The sequence below is a fragment of the Temnothorax americanus genome, unplaced genomic scaffold (genome assembly GCF_048541705.1).
Source record: "Temnothorax americanus isolate GAGA-0224 unplaced genomic scaffold, ASM4854170v1 Scaffold25, whole genome shotgun sequence".
NCBI classification, from domain to species: Eukaryota; Metazoa; Arthropoda; class Insecta; order Hymenoptera; family Formicidae; genus Temnothorax; species Temnothorax americanus.
The window spans coordinates 30,183-42,251 of NW_027509391.1; the positions used below are offsets into that span (position 1 = coordinate 30,183).

The 12,069-nt window shown below is 32.1% G+C and overlaps 1 protein-coding gene across 7 annotated transcripts in view; it reads left to right on the forward strand.

Moving 5' to 3' along the window:
• The window catches only part of Kcnq (KCNQ potassium channel), a 53,138-nt gene that overhangs the window by 11,127 nt on the left and 29,942 nt on the right, over positions 1-12,069 (forward strand). For all 7 annotated transcript variants that reach the window (XM_077408751.1, XM_077408743.1, XM_077408746.1 and 4 more), the window contains one exon: positions 6,776-6,866. In XM_077408751.1, the coding sequence (XP_077264877.1) occupies positions 6,776-6,866 (91 nt within the window). The remainder of the gene's footprint in view (positions 1-6,775; positions 6,867-12,069) is intronic.

Sequence of the window (12,069 nt, forward strand, 5' to 3'; positions counted from 1 at the left end):
TATTATTGCTTGTTTTGTTATTTTTAAAATTATATTATTATATGATTTTTCGATAGCGCAAAAGACCTAAAAGTTTCGTACAATTATAAATTAATATAAATACCGTATCAAAAGAACTTTCCGTAAAAATAAACGTAAAAGTAAACGTAATTTCATCGAAGTACGTATAGAAATACATATTGGACATATATTGGATACATATTGGATATATCGGTTTAATAAAAAGTTAAAGTTAACGTTAAAACGTTAAATTTAAAAAAATCCTTTGAATGAATAATTTCCATGTGAGCAATGAATTCTATATCTTTTACAAATTTTTCGTGACCGTTAACTATGAATCCCTAGAGATCCATATTTTTAAATGTCAAATGTTCTTTGATGTATTTCGCTGCAATGCATATGCACAAACGTGCATTCACTATAATGTTGTGTATTTTATAATAAAATATAATCTCCGTGCAACAAGATTTGAGGTCGTGCATAATATCGAATTCCGATTGCAAATATAGTCTCGCGAATGTGTTCGTGAGAAGAATTACGATATCCATGTATACATTTGAGATTCACCTGCACGCTACCTCTTAGTGCGCAGAAATTCGCTTCTCATCTTCTCGGCTAATTTTTCAAATTCTTATTGTTAATCTTAATCGACCGCTTTATCGATGCAGTGCATCGCGCGAACTAATGACGTAAAAAAAAGAAAAAGAAAAAGAAAAAAAAACGACATGAGATAGCAAAGCAAACCCTGCGTATACGAGGGCATGAACGATAATTGCTACGATCTAACGATCGATCGCAGCGGCGTTTTCGTTGTTTGTACAAGTAATTTATTATTGAGCGTTACCTCGTTAAGCAACGGGACGAGCGTGCGGCATTAACGAAAGCGCGCGGTCTCCGCGCCGTGTAGTAGCTCTTTAAGGTGGCGTGTCGAGAGCCTATAATTCCGACGTATGTACAACGCTTCGTGGTTGCACGGGTCACCTTCATCGACCTACTATGATAATTGTCTAACATATTCCTCCTTTTTTCCCCGAGCATCGCTAGGAACTCATCCATCTTCCGCCAGGCGTTGGACAAACACCTCGCTATACTCGCAAATATAAGCATACTTTTTGTTTGACCGTGGAAATGCCAAAGTCACGAAAATGTCCGTTGAATAAAACGCAAAATAACAATCCAACGTATCTATCATCTGGTCTTGGAGAACTCCTGTTTTTTTTTTATGCAACGAATCTTTTCCTCCGAGAATTTCTTAATTTCCAGGTATCTTTGTTCAAGTTTTTTAGGAATAAATTGGAGCATTTTTTTACGTCAATTTAAAATAGCTTTAATTATCATCTAGATTTTTTAGTCAAACTTTTCTACTTACTCGTAAAAAATTTTAAGGCAAAAAATTAAGAGCTGCTATTTATTCCAAACTTGAAAAAGTTATACTGAAAATAGTAAAGAGAAAGTAATAATTAGGCTTTACAGCGCGTATAAAATTTTCACCTTTTAACTTCTAAAAGATAGAACAAGAAAATAACATTTTCTACAAACAAAAAAAAGCTGTTAAATATTGAAGAGAAATCTTTAAAAATGATACAAAACTTATTCATAAATCTAAGCTAAACTTAAAAAACTTATTTTTCGCTCGTTTGAAGCAAACGCTATAATGAGAAGTAAGACCATTACACGAGCATTAAAAGATGTTACGGAAAATTCATATCGAATTTTTATATGTATTATTGTAACACATATATATTCCAACTATTCACTGTGCTCCGATCACAGCCGGACTTAAAACACAGTTATCATTAGAACGTTAAAAAATCCTTCCATCCCCCCACAATTAAATCGACACGATTTAATTATTAAAAAACTGTTTTTTCGCAATAAATTCTTTACAGTTTTTACGTTCTAATGATAACTGTGTTTTAAGTCCGGCTGTGATCGGAGCACAGTGAATAGTTGGAATATATATGTGTTACAATAATACATATAAAAATTTGATATGAATTTTCCGTAACATCTATTAATGCTCGTGTAATGGTCTTACTTCTCATTATAGCCTAAGCTAAACTTATACCTAACAATTTAAAATTTTAAAGATTAACAAGATCTAGCACTATTTGCAAGAAGAAAAAATAAAATTTTTGAAGAGACAATTTAAAGATTAAAATCTCCGAATAACAAAATTTCCCTGAGCGTGCCCAATTCTCCAGGTAGAAAGAGACTCTGAGAATTTTACATTTTTTATATACATTTTGTATATATAGTGGACATCGTGTGTATTTAGTGGTGAGGAGATATATATACGAGTGGTGAGGAGGGATATATATGAAGGATTTAATATCTTGGAAAATACAGAGTTTATTATATATTATATATAGAACATTTTGTAGAATTTAATTGAAAAACAATAAAACAATGAAATCTAATTATCAATATTAACACTTGCGCACGTCAACGGATGGCTCGATATGTGGCTTGTATAAAATGATTGAGTGTGTAGATCCATTCTGCATCCCCTGCATATCAATTAACCTACATGCGATCGAGGGGAGATAGAATGTGCGTGTGTGGTTCCTACAGCAATAATGTCACGTTGTGTGTCGCATCATTTATTCATACTCATCGCGGTTTAATTACAAAGGGATCTCTCCCCGAGGGCTCGAAATAACATAAACTTCTCGATACTCCGATCGCGCGAGATCGTTCGATATGTGCAAATAAGTATATCTGCGCATTAATCATTCTCTAGAAAATTGAATTTGTCCTTACGCGTGCTGCACTGAATCCCGATTCCCGCGGAATCAACAAATTAACTGACAAATAATGTAATTGTAATTAATTGATGAAGAGAACAAATAATATATACAGTATTACTGCGCGTGATTGATGAATGCAATTTCCTTGTCGCTCCCGACAAATTGGAAAAATGAAAAGATCAAAGATGCCTCGCTGAAAATCAATCCGTGTACGTCTGTTATTTATGCAACTTTGTAATATTACGCTTTACGCCCATGCTCCGTATTTTATATTATTGTAAATAGATCGCGAGTGTTGCTCATGTCCAACATTCCGTTTACTAAACTACGTGCAAATCGGTCGTGATTTTTCAATCGGATTGATTTTACTCTCATTGGTCAGATTCGCGCCTTCTGATCGCGTTTGAATTACTGAAAAATTTAGCAACAACCTTGCACGGCACGATATGTATAATCTTCATGGGCATCATTATATGCGCGATATCAATATATCAGCTCACGCGCGCGCGCACGTGCACGTGCGATTCTCATCTAAAAATAACAGGCCGCACGCAAATAGCTTGCATATGCATTGGGCCTAACAACATGCTGCTATTTACGCCCGCTCGAAAGTAGGCCAGTCGAATTAGAATTACCTCCGTTAACAGGACAAATTTCTTTTATCTTTTAACGTCACTACGCACAGGACAATACACTTATGTGTCACTGTTAACCAGCGACACAGTTAAAAATCACGATAATTGTATTTTCCGAAAAACAATTATTTCATTCAAAATTGCAACAAAAAGCTAAATTAAAGCTTTCAGATTTAAGTGAAGTTGTAATGTAAAACTGTTTTGATATCATTTTAATGACATATTCTCTCATTTTCTCTTGATTTAATTTCTGAAAATTCAATATTGTTTTATTACATATAGTTGAAACAAAGAAAAATTATAATATAATAATAATAATCTATATAATATAATTACAATTATAAATGATGCAAAAGAGAAAGGAATTCTTTGAAGAGAAATTTATTGGCTGGGAGTTGCATTTGCTATATCTTGAGCTTCAATTTGATATGCAGTAAACGGGCGGATTCCTCCACAAATTCCTTCGCTTTCGAGATTGAATGACTCTTATCCCTCTCGCTCTTATCCTTCCTTCCCGATCACATTAACATTGGGTTAGTAATAGTACGATAATAGATATAAATAACAGGCACTGTAACGCCGATCAATAGGATTACTCGAGCAATTAAATATTTACAGTGGCGTTTCGTGCAGCGCGACTTCATTAGTCGGCCGTCTAACGATTGTATGAACGATGCGGCATTAAAGCCGCACGAAGAATCACATTATTCAACATACGATCATGCAACAGTCGTACATATTATACATGGTTGCAGGTTGAAGGGGAGTTTACGAAAAATTTGAAAATTTGCTTTATACTGACGGCTTTTAGAGAAAAATTATTATACAAGTTCCAGGTTCCAGGATTATTTTGTAAGAAACTGGTATCTAAAATGTAGCGATACTCTGTAAAACTATTTTCAAATATTGATAGACTCTACAAGCATGCACATTTTAAAGCAAACTAATTTAAAAAAAAAAAAAAAAAAAAAAAAATGAAAATCATAGATATACATATGTACGGCGTAAATATGTAAAGTAACCACTAGAACTCGCAACCATGCTTTTAGATTAAAACGTTGTTGCTCTTAAAGTTAAGGCGTTAAAACATGCGAAGGGAGTACAGATGGAAAAATATACAGCTGTCCGGGAAATGGTTGTAAAAACAGATTATGTAGATGTTTTCAGTATACAAGAAAAATAGATATAGGTTTCCGGAAATGAATGGCATGTTCGATATGACGGCAGAGTACGCATCGGGCGCAAAATGAAAGACACTACCGTATAGCAATGTCCGACTGTAGCGTTTTAACTTTCGAGTCGTCAAAAGCAGCAGTTCGATAGCGCGGCATATTGTCAAAAAATCTTATGTATTGCAACAAGATGCACAAAAAAATTTTAGCATAGCATATAGTTATCTGTTATTCGCATATTGGGCAAACTCGGTTAATTTCGAAAAATTTGTATTAGCTAACTTGATGTATCTCCTTACTAATCACACGTACAACTATTCCACAATGTAGAAATATCTCGGATTCAATTTCAGATGTACAGCAAAAAATATAACACCACGTAACTCTGATAAAAAAATTTTTCGTTTACTTATATAAGCATACAAAATATTTCATTTTCCTCGCACATTATATCTTTGATTTATTATTATTTTGATTCTTACTAAAAAAAAAAAGAATTTAAGTTGGCCGAAGAATGTGACGTTAAAAGATAATACGCGAGAAGTGCACAAGATATGTTAAGGCATTGATAACAGAAGAGTATTGTACAATATAATGTGTATAAAATATAAAACAAAAAAAAGATCTTATAAAATTTTAACGGTTTTAGTTTCTCGCTTATTCGATCACTCGTCCAAAATCAAATGAAAATATAAAGCGTCGGCGAAATGAAAAAAGCAAAGCAAGAGACCTTACGTATATTCACAACGATCGATTTGTTTCGCGGATACGTTGCCGCGTTTTGTTTTGATAATGAATTATTTAAAAGGTTGCGGTGCTTGGCGACAGTTTGAAAGAAATGAAAAACAGCCTATTGAATAATGCACGAATCCTCAAAGTTTTTCAATGAATGATCCCCGCTGGAGTAGTAGATGTATGTACTTCGGTCGATCGCGATGTATTATATACCTTTCTTTGCAGGACATGAGATCGAAGCATAATAAATGTATATGTAATGCTGTTATTAATATCCTAGAACTATTTCTCTATAAAATGTGTACTTATATGATGTAAGAAAAATATAAAAATCCAAGGAAATCGGCCAAGTTAATGATTAGAGCACTAGACAAATAAAGATAACACTAATGACATAATGGGGCATCATAAAGTATGACATCGTAATGGGCTACAATTGGTCTCCGATTGGTCCTTCTGCCGCTATCAAGATTTTGTATGAAAAAGTTTGTTTCCATTTCTTCTAACACGTAGTGGAAGAACAGGTAAGCTTATAGCAGCACTTTTATTATTCCGAGTATTGGAATTAAAACAAAGTTTTAGCTGACGCGCAAACTGAAATATTATACATAGCCAATATGCAATATATATAATACATAGTTAATAATAATGTAATTTATGTTTCACGTCACATCATTGAGTATTCAGTATTCGTTGCGATGTAATATGTTAAGTTTGCTGTTTAATATCGGTGGTTTAAGCGTTTGTACGTAGAGGTTTAATACTGATTTGGATTATTATTAATGAAAGTTTATTAATAATAATACGAAATTTACATTATACGTCACATAATGTGATCCAAAACCATCGTATCTCTTTCATATTTATTTCTTACTTTGTTGAGAGTATCTCCAATATCATATGTCATCGTAATCACATTTCATATTTTCGCGTCAGAAATCAGATTCCACATTTATGTAAAGATCTAAAACTAAGGAAAAATGCACGAGTTCGGCAGCATCAACTTCTTTCTTTAATGATTATTACAAACGTATCACGAAACGTTTTTAACAGTATGAGAATGATTGAGCTCTCTAAAAGTTAAAAAAAATAGAGCATGAATTCAACGAATCTAAAATCATTTTAAGTGTGAATGTGTATATGAATATGATAGCCCACGCTTTGATGAATCAAATCGCTCGTTCCAGGCGAACGTTTATAGAATCAAGCTTTAATCTATATATTTACCATGTGATATAGAGTTAAATTGAGATTTTGAAGTCGTTTTAGATATAAATCTGATTTTAATAAATCAATTATTTATCTGACTAGAATTTTATAGTAGAACTTCTCTTTCTCTCTCTCTCTCTCTCTCTCTCTCTCTCTCTCTCTCTCTCTCTCTCTCTCTCTCTCTCTCTCTCGATCAAATTGGTATATTGGCCATATATATATATATATATATATATATATATATATATATATCGTAATGTATTTATGTTTTCAGGTTCATGGTGGTATTGGTGTGCCTCATATTTAGCGTTTTGTCAACAATAGACCAATACAGTAACTTCGCAAACGAAACTCTGTTTTGGATGGTGAGTAGCCCGTGTTCTTTATTAAGTGCATAAACGTATAGTCCATAACTGGACAGAATATTAAATGCATCTCTAGGTCAAATAATGTCAATAATACTATTTAAAGAAGTACTGCAGAACTGCTAGATTAAGAATATTTTGTCGCAACTGCATCGATTATATATGCAAAGGAAAAGACATACCTTTGATGTGTACAAAGAGTATACAGATCTAGCGAACTACCTTTTATCTATAGAAGTTATTTGACCAAGAATCTTTTTTTGGAATCTTTTTTTAATATATCGAGGCGGGTCATCATTTGTTGCAATTGTTTATATATATTTAATATTTCTATAATCTTTGTGCTTATTAGAATTAGTTTGGTAAAAATCTCGGTTTAAGCAAATTCTGCAAATTATTATTTTTTGTTTATTTTTGTAATAGAATTTTAATTACATCTGCTTACATTTGTATATTTTTTGCTTATTCCATGTGTTTTTATATTCAAATTTAAAACTCAAACTTAAGTTTTGTTTTGACGGAAGAATTAAGTACATTTCTGACAGAATGCCATTGATTGCAAAGCATGAAATGTTAAGCACTGACAATGGTCAGGAATTCGTAAACAAGAGTTTTATAACGTTCAGTAAGAAAGTTAAAGCAAACTTTATTTAATTAGTCTTTGAAAAGAACACTTTAGATTTGTTGGTTCGTCCGAGAATAGACTTTACAACAGTTTTCACAAGGAAGAACTTTTTCTCTTCTTTCATCACCGCGCGTCGAAGCGCTGCACATAAATAAAATTAATTCTTTCGCTTGTGGCGGATCTGTGTGATCTGTGTCAGATCACGATGCACTTGCACGCACCGCAACCCGACTACCACTAGGATTGATAAATAATCTGCAAAAGGCACGGTGGCAAAGCGCTGCGATTTCGCGAGAGCGCTCATTTCTATTTGTTTTTCTATAACTTTTGCGTGTAGCGTCGTAATACATAATAAATCGTTAATTTCTATATCGTTATAGGGTTTTCTATATAAATGTGTGTATTTTTATATTATAAGTTCTTAATGCGCTCTTTTATATTTCTATTCGACTCTTCCATGAAGTGCGCAGATTATCATCGATATAAAGTCAATGTCGTTCGTGAATCGGTATTCCATATTGTAAGAACTTCCGCTCGAGATTTCTTTGTCACCTTTTCCCACGTGAACGCGAAGAAAGTAAGCACGCGTAAAATACGAAACTCGTCAATGTGTCCTGGATCATAAAGGAATACAGTACAAGCTCGTTCTCAACACGCTCGCTCATTTTGTTCTAACGTCCTCGTTTTTCTGACTAAGGTATCCCTTTCATGTAACGGCGTTAGTATAATCGATACAATAGCAACCTCCATCAATATTCTATCGCGTTTGTTACACAGTACAAAATTACCTTTTTCAAAAAAGGTAAAAAAAGGGCGCCAAGTACACGCGTGGTTGTTACCTCGAAAAAAAACCCAAGTGGTAGTATTATTAATTTTATTCAAAAATAAATAAAATCTATTCTAACCTATAGGTGGTAGTAGCTTTAATTTTTTTAAACAAAATTATTAAATTACAAAATTGTTACTTTATTTAATCCAAGTGATATCTACTTCAAAAAAGCCTAAATAACAAGTAGTATCTATTAAAAAAAAAAAAAAAAAAAAAAAAATGTGAAATCTTTTAATACTGCGCCAATTACAATTACAAAGAGAATATATACCTAAAATAAAAACCAAGTGGTATGTATCTTTGTATTCCTGAGAGTCTTTCTATCAACCCAAGTGGTAATATAATAGTTTTAATTCTCCTTGATAAAATTATAATATTACAAAGAATTATTTTAATCACAAAAAATTAAAGAGGTAACATTATAAAATAAAAATATTTAATTAAAATAAAATAAATAAATTTTTCTTGTAAAAAACTTGGCGCTGCTTTTTTAAGGTTTAGAACCTTTGCACAAGACTTTCGTATGGCAACGTAGTGTAACTAAACGTGGGTCAACGCACAAGAAACGCACATGACGCTTTATACGTCAATACGTTTCTTGTGCGTTGATCTACGTTACGTTACCATACAAAAATTTTGTGCGGAGGCTCTAACCGATACGTTTCTTGTGCGTTAATCCACGTTACGTTACGCTACGATATCATACGAGAGTCTTGTGCGGAGGCTCTTATCCAGACAAATTTGCATAGCGCATAAACATAAGAAATTAATTGGTTTATATGTATATGTGCAAAAGGAAATAGACCAATCCATCTCTTTATGCATATGCTTATATGCACCAATGCAAGTTTGTCTAGGTTGACCTTGGACAAAGCAGCGCCAAGTTTTTTACAAGAAAAATTTATTTATTTTATTTTAATTAAATATTTTTATTTTATAATGTTACCTCTTTAATTTTTTGTGATTAAAATAATTCTTTGTAATATTATAATTTTATCAAGGAGAATTAAAACTATTATATTACCACTTGGGTTGATAGAAAGACTCTCAGGAATACAAAGATACATACCACTTGGTTTTTATTTTAGGTATATATTCTCTTTGTAATTGTAATTGGCGCAGTATTAAAAGATTTCACATTTTTTTTTTTTTTTTTTTTTTTTAATAGATACTACTTGTTATTTAGGCTTTTTTGAAGTAGATATCACTTGGATTAAATAAAGTAACAATTTTGTAATTTAATAATTTTGTTTAAAAAAATTAAAGCTACTACCACCTATAGGTTAGAATAGATTTTATTTATTTTTGAATAAAATTAATAATACTACCACTTGGGTTTTTTTTCGAGGTAACAACCACGCGTGTACTTGGCGCCCTTTTTTTACCTTTTTTGAAAAAGGTAATTTTGTACTGATATCATGCGTTTTGTAGTGTTACGCATTAGGCCAGTCATATTAGACTAATTTAGAGGGGTAACCTTCCAATCACTCTTTTCAGGTTGCAACCACCATGAATCGCTTTGATTTAAGGTGTTGTAAGTGTTGTAAGTAAATTTTGCTTCGCATAATTAATGCGCATTAAAAAGTTATTAACAATATTATCAACAAAAAACGCGATTTTTTTTATTTTTTTTTTTTATTTTTTTATTCAAATATCTCGAAAACTAAGCAAGATAGGGTAACTAACTATACGTACCTTTTTGTAGAGCGTAAAATTATCTACAATAATGATCTGAACAACATTTATTGTCAAGTCAGTCGTATAGCTTGCACGCGCCGTCAAAGTCCGAGACTCGGATCTCGAAAACCCTCGATTTCATCAGTTTTTGATGTTGCGTCGGTGATTTTTTTCAGTCATTTAAAATAAAATTAAAAATTCCCCAAAAAACACACATCATCTGAGAACTACAAAGAATACTTTTCAGGGTGTAACCGATTTTTTAGACCTTTTTTCTTTAGTTTGTAGCTATGTAAGCAAAAAATTTTGATTTTTTGGACTACTCTTAGTTTTTCGCTGTTTTCAGGCCTTAAAATTTATTTGAGACGAATTTTATCGTATGCATCTTGTTGTGGACGAAATTTGCAACAAAAAAGGACCCTTGTATTTTCTTCGTACGACGAACGCTGATTTTTTTATTCACGCGCAAAGTTATCTAATATTGCGCATAGGTCGGATAACGCTTGTTTTACAATAAAATAATTATTTTTTATTAAAATTTACGTAATTTTTCGCATTATTATTGAACCATCGTGCAAAGCCGTTTTTAACACCGTCTCTCATGTTTACTTAATTATTAACAAATTGTTTATTTAAAAATTATTATAAACAATTAGAAAAACATGTTATATTTGTTGTACTCGTCGTCTTATTTCAACTCAAAAAATGTTTTTAAAAAATTTATTCATGTTATTTATAACATTTTTATTCAAACATGCAGTGCATCTTTTGATTATTTTTCGCACCATCTCTGAGCCAATGCAATGGTGCGTTTTTTGTGGTTTTCCCTGTAGGCCTAATCCACAAGCATTGAATATATGTCCTTTCTATGTGATAATTATTTTGACATTTCTTGGATACTAAAATTATCCAACACGCAGATGTTGATGAATATTAACATTTGCCTCAAGATCGTCAAAAAGTCGTACGTTTTTCAGTAAATTCGGGGGGTTTTTTTTAAGGAAAAAAACGCACCATTGACTTTACCTCAGAGGTGGTGTGGAAAATAGTCAAAGGTGCACTGCCTGTATGTTTGAATAAAAATGTTATAAATAATATAAATAAATTTTTCAAAAACATTTTTCGAGTTGATATGAGACGACGAGTACAACGATTATAACATGTTTTTCTAATTGTTTATAATAATTTTTAAATAAACAATTTGTTAATAAATAAGTAAACATGAGAAAATGTGTTGAAAACGGCTTTGCAATATGGTTCAATAATAATGCGAAAAATTACGTAAATTTTAATAAAAAATAATTATTTTAGTGTAAAACAAGCGTTATCCGACCTATGCGCAATATTAGATAACTTTGCGCGTGAATAAAAAAATCAGCGTTCGTCGTACGAAGAAAATACAAGGGTCCTTTTTTCTTGCAAATTTCGTCCACAACAAGATGCATACGATAAAATTTGTCTCAAATAAATTCTAAGGTCTGAAAACAGCAAAAAATTAAGAGTAATCCAAAAAATCAAAATTTTTTGCTTACATAGAACAAACTAAAGAAAAAGGGTCTAAAAAATCGGTTACACCCTGAAAAGTATTCTTTGTAGTTCTCAGATAATGTGTGATTTTTTGGAAATTTTTAATTCCATTTTAAATGACTGAAAAAAATCACCGACGCAACATCAAAAAAACGATGAAATCGAGGGTTTTCGAGATCCGAGTCTCGGACTTTGACGGCGCGTGCAAGCTAAACGACTGACTTGACGATAAATGTTGTTCAGATCATTATTGTAGATAATTTTACGCTCTACAAAAAAGGTACGTATAATTAATTACCCTATCTTGCTTAGTTTTCGAGATATTTGAGAAAAAATAAAAAAAATTGCGTTTTTTGTTGATAATATTGTTAATAACATTTTAATGCGCATTAATTATGCGAAGCAAAATTAATCCCACTTACAGCACCTTAAATTAAAGCGATTCATGGTAGTTGGAACCTGAAAAGAGTAATTGGAAGGTTCGATGTCTAATATGACTGGCCTACATCCTCTTCTAAAAAGGGCATGTCATCCATACGATCTAT